The sequence below is a fragment of the Bison bison genome, unplaced genomic scaffold (assembly GCF_000754665.1).
Source record: "Bison bison bison isolate TAMUID 2011002044 unplaced genomic scaffold, Bison_UMD1.0 scf7180017864499, whole genome shotgun sequence".
NCBI classification, from domain to species: Eukaryota; Metazoa; Chordata; class Mammalia; order Artiodactyla; family Bovidae; genus Bison; species Bison bison.
Window position 1 is genome coordinate 8,624,955 of NW_011495058.1, and position 19,940 is coordinate 8,644,894.

General features: G+C 37.7%; 2 protein-coding genes across 6 annotated transcripts in view; one reads left to right on the forward strand and one right to left on the reverse strand.

Moving 5' to 3' along the window:
* Positions 1–7,497, reverse strand: part of SUGCT (succinyl-CoA:glutarate-CoA transferase) — a 783,088-nt gene extending 775,591 nt beyond the window's left edge. For all 5 annotated transcript variants that reach the window (XM_010829093.1, XM_010829095.1, XM_010829091.1 and 2 more), the window contains exon 1: positions 7,313–7,497. In XM_010829093.1, the coding sequence (XP_010827395.1) occupies positions 7,313–7,412 (100 nt within the window). In that variant the 5' untranslated portion in view covers positions 7,413–7,497. The remainder of the gene's footprint in view (positions 1–7,312) is intronic.
* Positions 7,498–7,604: 107 nt separating this feature from the next.
* Positions 7,605–13,310, forward strand: MPLKIP (M-phase specific PLK1 interacting protein). Its single transcript, XM_010829090.1, has 2 exons — positions 7,605–8,229; positions 9,180–13,310. The coding sequence occupies exons 1-2, from the start codon at positions 7,891–7,893 to the stop codon at positions 9,378–9,380; spliced, it is 540 nt and encodes a 179-aa protein (XP_010827392.1). The 5' UTR covers positions 7,605–7,890; the 3' UTR covers positions 9,381–13,310.
* The last annotated feature ends 6,630 nt before the right edge of the window (positions 13,311–19,940 follow it).

Here is a 19,940-nt window from a genome sequence, read left to right on the forward strand (position 1 = left end):
TGATCCACACAGTCAAAGGCTTTGGCATAGTCAATAAAGCAGAAATAGATGTTTTTCTGGAACTCTCTTGCTTTTTCCATGATCCAGCGGATGTTGGCAATTTGATCTCTGTTTCCTCTGCCTTTTCTAAAACCAGCTTGAACATCAGGAAGTTCACGGTTCACATATTACTGAAGCCTGGCTTGGAGAATTTTGAGCATTACTTTACTAGCGTGTGAGATGAGTGCAATTGTGCGGTAGTTTGAGCATTCTTTGGCATTGCCTTTCTTTGGGATTGGAATGAAAACTGACCTTTTCCAGTCCTGTGGCCACTGCTCAGTTTTCCAAATTTGCTGGCATATTGAGTGCAGCACTTTCACAGCATCATCTTTCAGGATTTGGAATAGCTCAACTGGAATTCTATCACCTCCACTAGCTTTGTTTGTAGTGATGCTTTCTAAGGCCCGCTTGACTTCACATTCCAGGATGTCTGCCTCTAGGTCAGTGATCACACCATCAGGATTATCTGGGTCGTGAAGATCTTTTTTGTACAGTTCTTCTGTGTATTCTTGCCACCTCTTCTTAATATCTTCTGCTTCTGTTAGGTCCATACCATTTCTGTCCTTTATTGAGCCCATGTTTGCATGAAATGTTCCTTTGGTATCTCTGATTTTCTTGAAGAGATCTCTAGTCTTTCCCATTCTGTTGTTTTCCTCTATTTCTTTGCATTGATTGCTGAAGAAGGCTTTCTTATCTCTTCTTGCTATTCTTTGGAACTCTGCATTCAGATATTTATATCTTTCCTTTTCTCCTTTGCTTTTCGCTTCTCTTCTTTTCACAGCTATTTGTAAGGCGCTTTGTCCACAGCCTTATCTAACTCAATGAAACTAAGCCATGCTCATGGGGCAACCCAAGATGGGTTGATGGAGAGATCTGACAAAATGTGGTCCACTGGAGAAGGGAATGGCAAACCACTTCAGTATTCTTGCCTTGAGAACCCCATAAACAGTATGAAAATGCAAAATGATAGGATACTGAAAGAGAAACTCCCCAGGTCAGTAGGTGCCCAATATGCTACTGGAGATAAGTGGAGAAATAACTCCAGAAAGAATGAAGGGATGGAGGCAAAGCAAAAAACAATACCCAGCTGTGGATGTGACTGGTGATAGAAGCAAGGTCCGATGCTGTAAAGAGCAATATTGCATAGGAAACTGGAATGTCAGGTCCATGAATCAAGGCAAATTGGAAGTGGTCAAACAAGAGACAGCAAGAGTGAATGTCGACATTCTAGGAATCAGCGAACTGAAATGGACTGGAATGGGTGAATTTAACTCAGATGACCATTATATCTACTACTGCGGACAGGAATCCCTCAGAAGAAATGGAGTAGCCATCATGGTCAACAAAAGAGTCTGAAATGCAGTACTTGGATGCAATCTCAAAAATGACAGAATGATCTCTGTTTGTTTCCAAGGGAAACCATTCAATATCACAGTAATCCACGTCTATACCCCAACCAGTAACGCTGAAGAAGCTGAACGGTTCTATGAAGACCTACAAGACCTTTTAGAACTAACACCCAAAAAAATGTCCTTTTCATTATAGGGGACCGGAATGCAAAAGTAGGAAGTCAAGAAACACCTGACATAACAGGCAAATTTGGCCTTGGAATACGGAATGAAGCAGGGCAAAGACTAATAGAGTTTGCCAAGAAAATGCACTGGTCATAACAAACACCCTCTTCCAACAACACAAGAGAAGACTCTATACGTGGACATCACCAGATGGTCAACACCGAAATCAGATTGATTATATTCTTTGCAGCCAAAGATGGAGAAGCTCTATACAGTCAGCAAAAACAAGACCAGGAGCTGACTGTGGCTCAGACCATGAACTCCTTATTGCCAAATTCAGACTTAAATTGAAGAAAGTAGGGAAAATCACTAGACCATTCAGGTATGACCTAAATCAAATCCCTTATGATTATACAGTGGAAGTGAGAAATAGATTTAAGGGCCTAGATCTGATAGATAGAGTGCCTGATGAGCTATGGAATGAGGTTCGTGACATTGTACAGGAGACAGGGATCAAGACCATCCCCATGGAATGGAAAAAATGGAAATTGGGGGGGTTAAGAAGGCACAATGAGGAGCATGTTTCCAAGGACAGAGGCAGGTCTTAAGGTGGCTTAGCTATGTTCATGTTGTAAATTCATTCAAACTTTTCATACATACTATCAAACTGTCCACCAGAAAAGCAGCACTAATATATACCAGCATCAGCCATGGAAAACAATTTTCTCCACTAGCTCCCATAACCCACAACGGCTTAGTTTTGGGAGCTTTTTGTTTACTTGTTTGTCGTAAATTCAACAGTTAAAAATTTGCACATTACTACCATTTTAATTTTCATTTACTTAGTGACAAGAAATTACACTGCTTTTCATACTTTCTCTTTTTTTTTTATCTTCTCCTGTAAATAATGTTTTCTTCTTGTTGGCCCATATGTCTATGGGCACATTTATCTTTTCCTTATTGATCTGTATGGGTTCTTCGTGTAGTAAGAATATTAATCTTTTATGAGTACAAAACACAAAGATACAAATTCTAGTGACACTAAAATTTTATTCACTCATTTTAAAACAAAAAATTGTATCTGGAAAAGAATAATTACATTCTTTAACATTTTTCTTCATGTCAAAGTATTCTGTCAACAATTTTATTATATTCAATAAAAACTTTCATAAGTGACTTAATGCATTAACACGTATTACACATGGGTGAATATTAATCAAAAAGAAATACACATGTATAAAACATTTCACCTGTGCTTGACTACTATGGACAATGGAAACATGCTTAGAACTGAAAAGAAGATCATTAACAGTAGTTTGGCTCTCAGAGACAAGAACAAGTTGCTTCCAACACCTGCTTAATCAATGAAAACATTACATAAGTGATAGTTAAGTGATCTACTGTGTTCAATGCAGACCTCATCCTATTAATGAATGAGCTAATCATATCCTAGAGATGCATTTACTTTTCTACTCTTGACAGTCTTTAACATGCAACAGCTAAACAGCTAACAAGAGAAGAGGAAAACAGAGATAATCTGAAAGGCCTCAGGGAATACTATGGTAGCTTATGCTCTAAGTATATCACAGTAGCTCCACTCCACCCCCCATCCATGGGTTCCTCAACTACAGATTCAACCAATGGTGGATTGAAAATATTGGGGAGAAAAAAATTCCCAAGAGCAAAGCTTGAATATGCCTCCCACGACTATTTACAGAGCAGTTACATTGTATTTACAACTATTTACATATTATTTACATTGTATTCGGTATTATAAAGTACACACAGAACATGTGGTTATATGCAAATACCAAACCATTTTATATAGTAAGGAACTTGAGCGTCCTTGGATTTTGGTATCCAAGGGGGTGGAATCCTGGAATCAATCCTCTACAGATCCCGAGAGATACCAGAACAAACATTTCCAGGACTAGCTTCAGGAGCACATATACTAAAATTGGAACAAACATTTCTAACATAGAAACTATTAAATACACTCTCCTGTCCTAAGAAGTGCTTTCATTAAAAATACATGGTCTTTAATACCCATACTTATTCAAAACCGTGGTTTCTGAAGCAGAGATCAGAGTTATTATTTCTTACATCAAGAAATGCACCATTTTCTCCCCAATTAATAAGTTGCAGGAGTCATAATGAGAGCTGGTGGACTTCACCTGCATGTCCAAGGACTGAACCCAAGGAAAGGTCCCCCAAATTATAAACCAATCAGTTTGTATGAGACAGCTGCTCGCACTGCACCTTCCCGCAAAAAAGCAGAGACAGCTAATGGCCCTAAAGTAAGCAAATTCTCCTCAGGAAGAAAGGGGGATGGTCCCTGGGCTGACTCTCTGGAATGTAAATAAATGTCTCCAGGGGGAAAGATAAACTTCACTGGGTTAACAATCTCAATCTTGGGAAAGTATCCAAGGCTCTGAGTTTTATACCCCTATGAAATATAAACATAAATTTCCTGGAAGCTCTCTACCATTTCAGTCATCTTTTAACTTCCAAGGCTTGGCCTTTAACCCAAGTTCTAGTTTTCTTAGCGTAGAAAGCCCTGACCATGCAGAAACATGAAAATATTCACTCCTTGGTAATAAGTAGTAAAAACTAACCAAAGTATTTACGTTTTCAGCACTCATTAATACCTGATGCCTACCAAACATATTGGGTTTCAAATCCTTTCTGGAGAGCCCTAGAAATTCCTCAGAGGTGCCAGAAGTGTCTTTTCAAGGAGGCAGATAAAGGAGGAAACAGAGTGAGCAGCTCTGGGAATCCCAATTCCTCCTTCAAACACGAAGCCATATGCTCTCAAAAAGGCTCTACCAAAAAAAAATTGTTTTTAATCTACTGAAAAAAAGAAACACTAAAAAAAACTTTGGTAACCCCAATAAAGATTCTCTGTCTTGGAGAAGGCAATGGCAACCCACTCCAGTCTTATAGAAACAGACAAGTTCCCATTTTCACTTACACTTAAATTTACACTTAAATCTGTGATACTCTTACTTGCATTAATATAAAACGTGTAAAACATGCATCATCAGAAAGTTAGCCAATTATTTTGGAGATCCCGATATACTTCATAGGTACTGAGAAAGTTCCTTAACGCTTTGCTTGTTGATGTCCTCTGAGTACAATGTCACTTGAAGACATCACCTAGCCATTAATAGTGTCTTCAATAAATGCACTATCCTATTTGGGATCCTGTTTTCTAAAGGTGGTCCTCCCTAAACAGTTCTACAATTCTCTTTTTGTCAGAACAATACTCGTGTTACTCACACAAATGTTAAAGTGCCCTTTTCTCCTCACAGGATTCCGACTTCATTCATGGAGCAGCCACCATACTCTCACATACATCATCCCACTTCACTTTTCTATTTCCAGGTAATACAACATAAAACTTCCTACATTTCTCTCCCCCGGAACTCACCACCACATAAACAAATTGAAATATGCGTCTTGGGACCTCAGACCCATCAGCTCAGGCTGTCAGATTGCAATCCCCAGGTTAACACCTGTGAAGACTCTAGCTACATTTACAAATGTTCACAATTAAAGTTATATCTACTAATCTCTAAATGTCTAAAAAAGATATGCCATGAAATACATATTATGAAGCCATAAAGATGTTAAGTTAAACACTTTGACCTTTAAATTGATTGGTCAAAAATGATGTACTTTAAGGACAGGAGCCAACCAAAAATGTACAGATTAATACTGGTAAAGATATAAGACTGCTGTAATCCCCACCTTTTTAGGGACTCTTTAATACCCCCCACCCCCAGTGTCTATGCTGAGAGCTTTGTACTTTCCTCCTTTCTGATAAATCCTATTTGCTTGCTACCATGAGAGTCTGCATGTTCGTGGATTCCATTCTTCGACTCTGTGAACAAGAAGTTAGATTCCCGTTTCAGTCACTTAATTTCTCTTGGACAATCTTTCTCATCTGTAAAAAGGCAAATTGCCTATACTCAGAAGTGATTCAAGTGGAATCTTCAGTTTTCATACAATTAAGAATGTGCTCTCCCTCACTCCTCCTATATATTAATACCTGAAAACATAACGGAGAGCACAATGTCATACATAATCTACTCGTCAAAAATTTCACACTTTATTTCTTGTTTCTAATACAAGTTCATATGTGTGGAAGATAACAAGATATCGCTACAGAGAAGAACATTCCAGAAGTACAAGCCAAGTAAAAAGACAACTTACAGTACTTCACTCAATTCAAATCATTTGCTAATTATTTAACTATTAACAAAGGTAATTTAGTCCCTGCCACCCTCATTTCTCTGCGCCCTCCCACCAAGAGGTAGACTGGTGACCTACCTCTTGATGACATTAAAGGTCATTACAAGTGAGACTCACTAACCCACTCATGTGGGTTATGATGTGACCCACTCATTCATTCAATAAATATCTGAGAGCCCAATTACCAGGCATTAAACTATGTCCAGGAAGGTGAATTTCCGGACAGGACAGTGAAAGAAAGAAGTCGCTCAGTCGTGTCCGACTCTTTGCAACCCCATGGACTGTAGCCTACCAGGCTCCTCCGTCCATGGGATTTTCCAGACAAGAGTACTGGAATGGGTTGCTATTTCCTTCTCCACGGAGTCTTCCTGACCCAGGGATCAAACCCGGGTCTCGGCATTATAGGCAGACGCTTTACCATCTGAGCCACCAGGGAAGTCACTAGGATAGAGGTATGTTTAAAGAGGGTACTCTGGGAGGATCCTCAGGCCTTAATTGCATCACAAAGCCTCAACGTGATTACCCTGCCTTGACTGATTCTACAACTTGTGTCTAAAGGAGAAATCTGAAGAACCAAATTCTCTCAAACAGTGGCAAAAAAACTGCGTGTTTCTCCATTCATCAAGGATAGAAGCTAAGAAAACAACACATTCTTCAGCTTGCCACATGCCACAGAATATGTCAAACGGAAGGTGAGGAGTGGAAGCTGCAAGAATGTTCATAGGCTGAAAGGCACAGATCCACGCTACCCATTAGGCTATGATTAAATGAGTCCTAAAATTCTCTAAGATTCTTTTTCCTACAAGCTGATTTCAAGGCTCACCGTAGACTTTCATCCCCAAATTCGAAGGGAGTCAAGATAGTTTCAGAAAACTGCAATAAATCCAAATTTCATCTTCTAAATAAAATTCTGAGCCAGGTCTTCGGTTCAAAGGTGTGTTTATACCTTAGGGGTCATTTCTTGAATGATCACATTTTTCTTTATAACCAAAGGTCTGTGAAATGGCCATTATTTTAAGAGCTCTGGACAAATGTTCGTTTTGAAAATCAGGATCTCTGCTTCCTAATCACCTCCCTTACCCGACTTCATTTAACAAGAACAAGGAAGGGAATAAAGTCCGGCATCTGCGAACAGTCTCACCCCCGAGTTATTTAAAGATGCAGTCTGAAATCCTTTCTGAAATGCAGCTGGTTGCAGGGGTGGGGGGTAGGGGGTACATTTTTCAAGTTATTTAAACATGGGAGACGAGGAGGGATGAGTAAGGGAGAAAGGCGAGTCCGCCCGGTAGGCTCGCGCGGGGCCCGGACCGGAACCCGGACGTCGGGCAGGGTGACCACCCGGCGATCGCGGAGCCAGGGCGCTGGGGAGACGCGAAAGGTCAGAGGGCGGGCGACGGGGTCAGCGGATACTACAGGAAGCGCACCGCTCTGCTCAGATTGCCGCCTGAGTGGGAAGGCTGGGACTGGGGTCTCTTTCGCCACCTGGACCGAGTTTCGGAGGGTACCTGACTGCGGGCGGCCGGTCCACAGCCCCGTCCCGCCGCCCCGGCGGGAGAAAAGGCCGGTTCTCCGCAGAGCGGCGACCCTCGCCAGCGACGCCAGCATTGCGCGCCGCTCACAAATCCTGGCTCCCGGAGTGGAGAACTCCGCGCTCGCGCGGCCACTGGGGGCGCCCGCGGACAACTCAGCCCTCTCCCGGCACCAGGTGGGAGGGGCCGGGCTCGGCCCGGCTGAGCTCCCTTAACCACCCACCCAGCTCTGGGCAGGCGTCTAGTCGGTGGGTCAGTCCCAACCAAAGCCCGCGAGACTTCAAAGGCCATTGCTGGGGCTTCCCCGGTGTTTGGCCTTTCCTTTATCCATTTTCCGCCTCCTTCCTTCACTTAACTCAATCTGTACCCAATTCGATAACGTACTTATCCTGCCGCCCTAGAGGAACCTTTGTGAGCCCGGAACCAATGTGCTATATAATGCTGGAGGACGGAGGAGTGTTTTGGTGAAGGACCGCCAAGTATAAGAGAAGGGTTGCTCGCGACAGTTCCGGCAGGAGAACGCGCCAGTGAGATCCTTGTCGTCGTCCGCTGAGATGCAGCGACAGAATTTTCGACCCCCGACTCCTCCTTACCCCGGCCCGGGTGTAGGAGGTTGGGGGAACGGGAGCAGCTTCCGGGGTACCCCGAGCGGAGGCGGACCGCGGCCGCCATCCCCGCGGGACGGGTACGGGAGTCCACACCACACGCCGCCGTACGGGCCCCGATCTAGGCCCTACGGGAGCGGCCTTTCTCCGCGACACGGCGGCAACTTCCCTGGGGGCCGGTTCGGGTCTCCGTCCCCTGGCGGCTACCCTGGCAACTACTCCAAGTCCCCCGCGGGGTCCCAGCAGCAATTCGGCTACTCCCCAGGGCAGCAGCAGACCCACCCCCAGGTAATAATAGCCAGCGTTTGCCGAGCTCTTACTGTATGGCAGGCATGGTACTCCCTTTACGTGGATTATTTTGACTCCTCTATGAGGTGGGATACTGTCGTTAGCCCTGTGTTGCCGATGAATAAACTGAGGCTCAGAGAAGTGTAGCTTTCTTTGGAATGCTCTACAAAGTGGCAGAGCCCGACTTGTTTCTGGAGCCCTCCTGCTTTTTCACCAGTACCGTGCCTCTGTGCACAGGAGGTTTCCCTAATTCCCTCTCCTTTGTCAGGGGCATGGCCTGTTGGTAGCAGTAGACTATGCCGAGTCCCCGCTCTCCGAGGGGGAAAAACAGCGAATGAATCCCTAGCGTAGAGCTCATCTGTCTTGAGTTATAGGCTAGTGCCATATCCCTACTGTTGGCACCTTTTTCTTTTCTTCTTCCACTTTTTTTTACCTTGGTTTTCCGAATACAACTGGCTTCTGCTCCAAGTCTTTGTAGTGTTTCTAGGATTCTGTGGTTTACAACTTAAATGTGCTTAGTAGTTTTCCAACTTTATGCTAAACCAAAACACCTCTTTGAGTGTGGAGCTAATGAGATGGGAAGGTTTAGAAATTTTGAAGCTGTAGGGTAAAAGAATTTTACCTCCAGAAATTTGCCTCCAGAAAAAATAGAGAAATAACTGAGAGAAAACTACATTTCTTATTTCATCATCAGCTTTTCATTTGGCAAAGTTAACACATTAGAAATCCAAAAGAATTTGAACTGACAGTGGGCATAAAATTATTAAGTATACCAAATTGGTTTACTTTTTAAAAACACTAGATTAAAAGAAGCATGGACTTTGAAATTGAACATAACTGGGTTCAAGACATAATTTTTAACTAGCAGTGTGACCCCCACTAGCCGCTAAAGAAAAAGTTCCACTCTTACCTCTGCTAAATGTCTTTAACTAATGATTTTTTTTCTAAAGGGTTCTCCAAGGACATCTACACCATTTGGATCAGGGCGTGGTAGAGAAAAGAGAATGTCTAATGAGTTGGAGAGTTATTTCAAGCCTTCAATGCTTGAAGACCCTTGGGCTGGCCTAGAACCAGTATCTGTAGTGGATATAAGCCAACAATACAGCAATACCCAAACATTCACAGGCAAAAAAGGAAGATACTTTTGTTAACATTTCTGAAATTCAACTGGACGCTTCATGTGTCAGGAACATCTTGGACAAAACTTTTACTTGTAATTAAATTGAAACCTAACATGGTGACTTTGGGTAATTAGTTGTGTGTTTCATCATATCAAGTATTTTTGGTATTACAGAAGACATCTGGTAGGATAATTTGCAATATTTAGCTCTCTGGAAGTGCCTACCACAATTTAGAAGATTAACATTTTCCAAATGCTTAACATTCTTGGTTATATAATGGACATTTGCCTTTTAATGTTTTTTCCAGTGTTTTAAAATAAAGCAGTTTGTCTTTCTAGCTATATTGTGCTTTTGTCATATGCTAAAAAAGAATTATTAAAATAATGCTTTGTAATCACATAGTTAGAATTCATAAGAATATATTTTGGATACTGCTTTTGAAAATAGACCATACTTTGTGCTGTAGACAGGTCTATATATTTGTTCATAGGGAAAAGGGGGTAAAGGAAGAGAATAAAAAAAATTTCTATTCATATTATAACCATTGTTCTGTGTCCATATTTTATGAAATGCTTTTGTAAAAATGCATTGAAACTTGGTAGAAAGTTAGAGAAACCCACTTACGCTTAAATTTAAAACTATTTCTAGCCTTTATACTCATTTAACTGAAAAAGGCAAGGATGGACCTATTTCTTGCATAGCTAGATTAAAGAATTCTGCGTCTGAATTTCTCTACTCCATATCTCCCAGTATTGTGGAATTATTTTCTCTTGAGTCTAGGAAGATGGCTATCAGCAGTCTCAAATCACTTCCATTGTGAAGAGAATATTTCCCAACTCTCGTCAATCCCAGTGAAGACAGATTGGTCATGCTTGGTCTTTTTTTGTAGTCTTGATCCAATAACTATGATCAAGGCAGCGTAGCATAATAAATTTGAACATGGACCCATCCCTAGAATGAGGCAGAGTCCCATGATCTTAGACCCACTAGGCCTACCGGGACTAAAGAAAGGTTTTCCAAAGGACGGAATGCTGTGTACCTATGCCTGTGGTAATGAGAAAAATATAAAGGGATTTTCATTTTCCCCAACTATTTAAACAAAACTAAGTCTTAGAACATTCAAGCTTTTTAGGTATTTTGGGGTCAATATAAGATGAAAGTATAGCTCATTAAAATTTTGTTTAAACATTCCCAGAAAGAAACTTCTAAAAGGGAAATGGTCACACCAGTTATTTGAGCCATAACCAGTTCTATTTGTATGTTAGGTCTTCACAAAGGCAAAACAGAAAATAAGGGAAGGATTTAGATTAATAAAAGCTTCATGAGACGCAGGACTACTACTGTTACTATATTCTAATACTATTACTATACTGAAAGATGAAGAATAGAGAAATTCAGAGGCAGGCTAGTTAGGTGAGTTATTTAACTTCTCTGTGCCTCAATTTTCTTATGTGTAAAATGAAAAAATTAACAGTACCCATGTCATAGAGGTGTTGTGTTGAGGATTAAATGGGTTTATATGCGTGAAGACTTAGGCCAGAGCCTGGCACATAGTAAGCACTCTAAATGGCAGCTGTGACTTTCTCACTCACCCCTATATCCTCAGCTCTGAGGATGATGCCTGGAAAATAGTAGCTGCTTAATAAATATTTGGCGAATGGATGCTGACATTCTGATTACAACTACTATATTGCTCTGCCTTTATCTGCTGTATACAAAGAAGATAGTAATTTTCCCCCCAATATTCTAAAGGGAATGTCCTACTTTTCTTAACGTCTTTCTAGATGATTTGAGGTCATGATGTGTGATGAAAATTAGAGCAAGTAGAATACTTTTATTGAACTTTGTAGGTAAGAAAATCTCTAAGAAATGGGATTTAGAAATAATTATTAGGCCATTGCTTAGAGATCACTGGATTATTGACCCAAAAAAAGTCCGATGTTTTATGTTAATATATATTAGCATATTTGTAAGACATTCAAATTATAATTTTCTAATGGCTTATGTACATTTTTACTAGCTTATAAGTGTGATCTTAAACAACTAAATGTAGAATTTATTTTTTGCCAAGTTACCAACATCTGCTTCCAGATATCTGACCTTTCTGATTTTAAAAGAAACATTTTTGTCCTCGGTAAATGTAAATTGCTTTTTTGCTCTGGTTATTAGTGTACATAGTTATCAAAGGTCTTTAAACATTGATATTGATTTGTTTATGTTACTAGCCTATTTTGTTTAGCTGAGTGAAGAAATTGATCATTCTTTTAAATGAAAAATGACTTTTAATCGTTTCAGAATGCACATTTTTACCTCTGTAGAAATGTTAAATAACTTTTTTAGGGAAATTTATAGTTAAGCATGCTTCTTAAATATTCATATAGTTGAAGAACAGAAGTATAATCTATAGCTGGGTCTTAAAGACAGAGATACCTTTAAGGGATTCAGATCCAGATCCTCAGATCCCAAATGTACTCTTTGTTAAAATGATGTGTTTAAAAACATTTCTGTCATCAGTGGATGATGCTAGTTCTCTATTTTCCCTTCTGCCTTTTCATAATTACCCTTCTCCCACTTGACAAAAGATACCTATGGCAGCTTTTGTTTTTCAAAAATGATACCAACAATATTTCAGGTCCCTGAGACTCCTAGAACCTTTCTGTACCTCATCAAGATGTAAACTTATGTCCCTGGCCTTTCAACTTGAGCAGACTGTTCTGACTGCCCAAGGAAGTATAGTGAAAGTTAATTTATTTTCATTATGGGTGAAGTGTGGTCTTAGAAATCAGTTATATTGGCCGATGTGGGGATACAAAGATAGAGCTATGACAGTTTTGGTTTAATGACCTTGCCTTTCCTTTTTTGTCTACTGACTATTCAAAAAAGGATTTTTCCTTGGTGTGAATCATGTGAAAGTAAAACAAAGAGTGCATGAACATAACATGAAGAGAAAGGCACCTTATTTTTAGGAAACAAATGATAAAGTTGCTTGCCTTATCTATCTGTCTAATCTATTCAATATTGGTATAAAAGCATGATGTGTTTTGGTGAATCTGCTGTCAGGCAAACTGTCTTTTCCCCACTTTCAATAATGATAAAGAGCCTGATGAATATGTCTCAAACCTGTCTTAATAATATAATTTGCATGATTTCAAGGAGAAGTTAAAATTTCCATGTTTATTTCTGATATATTAACCTTAGATCTTCAAGTTAAAACATCTTGTTTCAGAGGTAAGTTTGTGGTTTTTATATTTACTAGAGCATTTTTCAGATTCTTTCAAAAAACATTATTATCCTTTGCCAGTTCATTATTAGATTCTGTAAATCCATATTAATTTCTTACGTGGCCCAAGCCAGCTACTTACTGTCTTTGAGACATTTCTCTCTTTTTTTTTTTCATTTCTACTTTGTGTTTACATTTAAATAACTGAAACGTATTGTGGATTTTACCCTAACTAAAACATTGTAGTCATAAGTATGTGTTGTATAAACCCTGAACTTAGTAGTGACCCAACATCTTTGCTGATTTGCTCTTAATTTTTATTCTAACATTCATCTAAGAAACTGTTATTACATGATTATATATAATCCCTTATGTACCACTTAGTAAAAATACTGCCAACTAAACTATAATATGCTGTTGATTATAGGTTGCATCTCAATTTCAGAGATGTTAAAATGTGCATCTTAGTTTGATAAAACACCTTAAACAATACTTTAAAAAGCAGAACATCTATTCATGTATAGGTGTAAATGTTTTACAAAACAGTCTAGGAAAGTTCATGTAAAAAAAAAAAAAATGTAACATTAGAAATCCAGCTTTACTTAATTAGGATTAATTCTTCTCAGATATTTATATTCTGTTCTAATTCTGTAAAAGGCATACTTTTCAAATGTAAAATCATGCTTCTAACCTATGTAGAGTTATCCTCAATAAATATTTGCAATTTCCAGTTTTATGGGGATATTTATGCTCTAGATTGTCTTAATTTTAAGCTCCATAAGCAAGATGATGCTCAGTGAATAAGTGATGTCTTGGTAAAGACATCTTGATGTCTTAAGTTTCCAAGGAATTGAGAAAGAAAATGGCCTGAGCAGCAAAAGACTTCAGTGAGGGTGGTTCTTCAATTGTTTTCAACAAAATTGAAAAAAGCTTAATCAGATTATCAATTAAAGATAATTAAAAATAATCTGATGATCAATTTATTATTTCTGGCATATAACTGAAAAAGTGACATCACTATAACAAAATTTTGTCCCTTTTCACTTTCAGCATTTTTATCTATAGTTTAAAAATAGTAATATAATTGTCTCATTCTAGCAATTAGTAATATTTATGGTGTCTTTATTTATTGTTTGAATAGTAATGATAATCCAGATAACAGTCTTCAAACTTGAAGGTTTATAGCCGTTTGAAATAGATTTTTTAAATTTCAATATATTTTTCACACATTTTTGAGAAACAGGTGTATGACAGGATATCAGTAAAGGACTTCTAAACATTACACTTTCATTACAATGAGATAAAAGTTATGTGGGGAAATAAAATAGAAACATGAATTGGGAATAAGGTAGTGTAAAATTTCCTACTATGTTAAGGAGTGTTTTTAGATAGCAAATTACTATGACAATTAGCTTAAAAAGTCAGTGTTACTGAATTGACTTTCTTTGCAAGATTTTGAAACTTAAAAATGTTGTTTTTATGTTAAAGTATAAAAGGGTACATCACTTCTCAAAATTACTTTAGAAAATATATGACTAAAAAATTTAAAGCTCTCAAATCATCAGAAGAGGGAGAAAGAGGAATATGGTAAACCATAAATCTAAGAGATGTCAGGGAAGGAGGAAAAGAAGTAAATGACAAGAGTAAATCCAGCTGTTCCAATAATAACACTGAATCTTAAAAAAGTAAAATCTTTTCAAAGGCATCTTTTCAGATAAGATTAGAGATAATGTAATCTATTTGCTGGTTAAGGAAAGATACATCTAAAAAAACTATAAAAAGATTCAAATCACAGAGGGGATTTTAGCACACCTCTACATGGTCCATAGGGTTGCAGAGAGTCGGACACAACTGAACCAACTAAGCACGCACCGGACATGGATATAACAAGCAGATATAGGATTTGCAGGGAGAAAAAAACCTGGTATATAAAATAGAAATTATATGTAATATATACATGTTTTTTCAAGTACTTAACAAATTTTTTATAAATGTTCCAAATCACAGAGTCTTTGCACATTTCAAGGATTTGATGGATTATATTTCCTGACCGAAAGTGTTCAGTAAATTTAAAAACAAAAATATCCTCCCTCAAAAAATTAGTAAAACAGAAGACAAAATTATGGAGAATGTCAGCAAAAACAAACCTATTCATTGGATTAACTGAAGTCTATAGAAATTGATGAAAAGGAATTTCCCTGGTGGCCTGTTGGCTAGAATTCTAGGCTTTCACTGCCATGGCCTGGGCTCAATTCCTGGTTGGGGAACTGAGAACCTTCAAGCTGCATTGTGCACCAAAAAAAAAAAAAAAAAATAGTATTGATGAAAAAAAGCAAACATATAAATATTAAGCTTTGCTGTAACATCAGGAATTATGCTTGAAAAAGGACTACAGTAGGGAAACAATAGTGATGGAATCTCCTAGAAGAATAGTGAAATGAATCATCAGTTGCATCATCCTTCTGATTTCTTTGCATTGCCTTACTAAATCCTACATCACCTGTCAAGAGGGTAAAAGAGGTCTAGAGACACAATCTCTGTCAACGTTTACTAAGCTTTTACTTGGGGACGATTAGGAACTTGGCATTTTTCATTTTTCATCCATAATGGTAAGGAAAAGAAAATTAAGGGCTTCCCAGGTAGTGCTAGTGGTAACGAACCTGCCTGCCAGTGCAGGAGACACAAGGGATGCAGGTTTGATCCCTGGGTTGGGAAGATCCTCTGGAGAAGGAAATGGCAACCCACTCCAGTAATGTTGCCTGGAAAATCCCATGGACAGTCCATGGGGTCACAAAGAGTCAGACACAACTGAAGCGACTTAGCCACAGCAGCAGGAACTTAGCATTTTTCTTTTTTCATCCATAATGGCAAGGGAAAAAAAACTGGTTTTTCATGATTATTAAGTGAATCAGCACTCTGGACTCTTAAAAGCAAACTCAGACTATAAATTTTCATATGACAATATCCTAGAAAATTTTTCTCACGCTCAAGAATCAATGAATGAACAATACTTCTAAGGACAAAAGAAATAAGATGCTCTCATTTACTCAGTTATCCAGAAGGAAAGACGTCGTCATCACTGTACTTTGTGACAAGAACATCTTTTATGCTTATTACTCAAAATTGTAGGTAGACAAATACTGAAGGCAGATGTATATTCATAATTTATTGAAAGGCAATAAATGATGTAAAAGTGAAAAATCAGTTGGAGTCACTATTCTAATTGCTGTTTATAAATCTGAAAGTGAAAGTGTTTTGCAATTATGAGGCAAAAAAAAAGATGATCCTTTTCTTTACAGAAACATGACATTAAAGTTCTTAAATGTATTGCATTATGAAGACGCAAATGTGAAAAGAACAAGAAGTGTTAATAAACACTAGTGTGAAATACATTAGAGATGTATTTAAACTCTGGAGTCAGGGTTCATAAAATGAATATAGTCTAGGTTCATGACAGTGGATGAACACATATTTATGTTCATGTGATTGATGCTACCCATCTTGAAAATTAAATACTCTCAAAACCACAAAAATAATAAAATTTTGGGTTTCCTGTGTTTACATTATTATTAAGATGTCTAATAACATTGTTAGTAACTCCTTATTCTCTACATTTTTGCCAAATAACTTAAAAATGTTTTTAAAAATGAAAAGGATCATTGGACCCAGATAACAAATGATGACCAGTTTTTTCTGGTATACTGATGATTAACTGAAGAAATCATACTTCTTCAGAACCAATAAAGGCATTAAAAGTCACCCAAAGATGACTAACTTTACACCAAAGTATTTGAAAGCATAGGTGAAATGTATATTTTACAAAGATACATCATTAATATTGACTCGAAAAGGAATAGAAACTCAGAATAAACCAATAACCATTAGAGATACCAAGCTGATAATCATGGGTATTCTCCCCACAAATGATATCAGACTTACTGAGCCTTCAGAGAATACTTAACTCCTATACTATAAAAACTTTAGTTAAAAAAAGTATCCAATACACGTATAGTATTAACTGATCTCAAACCAGGCCAAGGACAATATAAATGGAAATTATAGATCATTTCACTTAATGGACATTGCTGCTCAATTCAACAGTTGCTCACAAACCAAAAAACAACTAATAGGGTGTATCTCAGGGTTGCAGTGATGGCTCAACATCTAAAAATTTGTTTCTATAATATACCTTATTAATTGCTTAAAGGAAAAAATCTATACTAGTAACTCAGTGGAAAAAGAAAATGCATTGTTTAGGCCTTCCCTGGTAGTCCAATGGTTAAGAATTTGCCTGCCAGCGCAGGGGACACAGGTTCAATCCTTGGTCCAGGAAGTTTCCACATGCCTTGGGGCAACTAAGCCTGTACACCCACAACTACTGAGACCACACTTTAGAGTCCATGAGCTGCAACTACTAAAGCCCTGCTCTGCAACAAGAGAAGTCATCGAAATGAGAAGCCCACTCACCACGAGAGCGCAGCAATTAAGATCCAGCACAGCCCCCCCAAGAAAATTTGTATCAAGTATGAAAGAACAAAAGAGATGACACTGATCTTATTTGCAGATAATGTTACTGTCTGTGTACAACTCCATGGTTTAGTCAGTAAGTCTTGTCCAACTCTTGGGACCCCATGGACTGTCCTGTCCATGGGATTCTTCAGGCAAGAATACTGGACTGGGTTGCCATACTCCAAGGGAGGCAAATTTTTTGAAACTATTTTTCTGGACCCAAGAACAATATACAATTACAGCATTCCTACAAATCAGAAAATGCAATAATATGCCCCACACTCCATACAGCAAGCTGCCGTCAATCTAGGTTGGAAGAGAAGAAGACCACAGAAGATTACAAAACATTTGGGAAGAATTCCTTTAAAAGCATGACTAAATGGAGAGGTAGATACTCATGCATGGAAGGATACAGTATTGTACATATGTCATTCTCCCTAAATTAATCTATAAATTCACCTCCAGTCGAATCTCAAAATAATTTTGTTGTACCCTGCAAAATGATTCCAGTGTTTAAATGGAAGAGGAAAATGTTGAGGTTCGTCATAAAAATGTTGAAAAATGTAAGCAGGCTTGCTCTACCAGATAAAGAAACTTGTAAAACTAATGACTGATAGGTGTACTCTGAGAGTAAAGAAACCAAAGAAACAAAAATAGAGAACTCAGAAACAAATTCACACACATATAAAAACTTGATACTTGGTTGACACAAATCAGTGGGGGAAAGGACAGATAATAAGTAGTAATAGGTCAATTTTTTGTGATTATGAAAATTACAAACCCCAATTAATGTAGCTGAAACTTGTCTAAGTCAGAAGATAATATAATGAGAAAGCTCGCTGTAAGACTGTCAGAAGTACTTGAGAAATGCAAATATGTTTATAGAGTTTTTTTTTTTTAAGGTCAGAGAATACATAGCAGTTACCAAAAAATCTAGGTTAAATATACTTTAAGTGTTTACTCAGAAGGACAAAGACTATTCCTATAACATTCTTAGATTTGTATTTAATATTGTTCTCTAAGTATTGTTAACTATCAACATTAGAGTATAGAAAAGAAAACTCTAATTTGTGCATAAAACTTATGTTTATTTACTTAGCATTGTGATAGTAGATTGGATTTGCTCATGAACTTTGTATAATAACCTGCTGGCCATGACCTCGTTTTTATACTTAAATCCAACAATGTATTAAAAGAATTATATACCATGAACAAGTGGGACTTCAGGTGTGCAAGGCTAGGTCAATATTGAAAAATCAATTAAGATAGTCCATCATATCAACAGACTAAAAAAGAAAGAAAAAATTATATTATCAATAAATGTAGGAAAAGAATTTGACAAAATCCAGCACCCGTTTATGATTAAAACTCTCAGCAAACTAGGAACAGACCTTCTTTAACTTGGTAACATCTACAAAAACCTACAGCTAATATCATACTAAATGGTGAGAAACTAAATGCATTTCCACCAAGATCAGGAACAAGGCAAGGATGTCCCCTCTTAGCACTGCTTTTCACATCTTAAGACATCTTTCACATATATAAAGCGGGGGAGGGATAATGATTATAGATTGAGAAGGAAGAAATATTTTCAGATGACATGCGTATCTACATAGAAAATCACCAAAAACAAAACAAAAAACCCGGAAGCAGGATTAAGCAGTTACAGTTATAGCAGTTTCAGTATACAAAGTTAATATACAAAGTCAATTGCTTTCTTATATGCCAGTGATGAACAATTTAAATTTGAAACTTAAAACCCAATACCAAACAAAAACAATAAAAAAAAAAAAACCTTAGGTATAAATCTTAAAACATCCACAACATGTATACAAGGACAACTAATAAACTGGTGAAAGCAATTTTTTAAAAAATAAATGGAAATATTCCATGTACATGGATAGAAGACTCAATATTGTCAACATATCAGTTCCTCCCTACTTGCTTTGTAGATTCAACACAATTTCAATTAAAACTGCAGAAAGTTATTTTATGGATATTGACAAATTTATTCTAAAGTTTAATTGTAAAGACAGAAGACCCAAAATAGCTGATATAGCATCGAGAAGAACATAGTGGCATGACTGACACAGCCAGCCCTTGACTTATTATAAAGCTTCAGTAACCAAGATGATGTGGTAATGGTGAAGGAATAAGCAGCTAGTCAATGGAACAGAAAACAGAGACCAGAAATAGACCCCACAAATACAGTCAATTGATCTTTGACAAAGGATCAAGGCAATTCGATGGAGAAAGGATAGTCTTCAACAAATGGTGTTGGAACGGGACAACTGGGAATCCACATTTAAAAAAAGTGAATCTGGACATAGACCTTACACCTTTCACAAACTAAACTCAAAATGAATAATAAACTAAATGTAAAACACAAACCTATAAAGAAGATACATAGAAAATTTAGGTGATCTTCAGTTTAGCCATGACTTTTTTAGATACATAGCTAAACACATGATCCATAAAAGAAAAAAAAGTTGGACTTCATTAAAACTGAAAATGTCTGCTATCCAAAAGATGTTGAATGAAAAGATAAGCCACAAGTGGGGAGTAAATATTTGCAAAACAATGAAATACTGCTGTTAAAATAATTAAATCCAATGGCAAAATCCAAAACACTGACGACACCAAATGCTGGCTGGATGTGGAGCAACATGAACTGTCATTGCTAGTGGGAATGCAAGATGGTAGAGCCAAGTTGGAAGACAGTTGGCAATTGAGAAAACTAAACATACCCTTAGCAAACAGTCCAGCAATTCAATGAGTCGAAAACATGTCCACACAAAAACTAGCACACCAATGTTTACAACAGCTTTATTCACAAAGTCCTTCAGTAGGTAAACGGATAA

Coding starts and splice junctions, on each gene's coding strand:
- MPLKIP (XM_010829090.1), top strand. CDS start 7,891: ATGCAGCGACAGAATTTTCGACCCCCGACTCCTCCTTACCCCGGCCCG. Junction 8,230..9,179: donor AGCAGCAGACCCACCCCCAG/GTAATAATAGCC, acceptor TTTTTTCTAAAG/GGTTCTCCAAGGACATCTAC.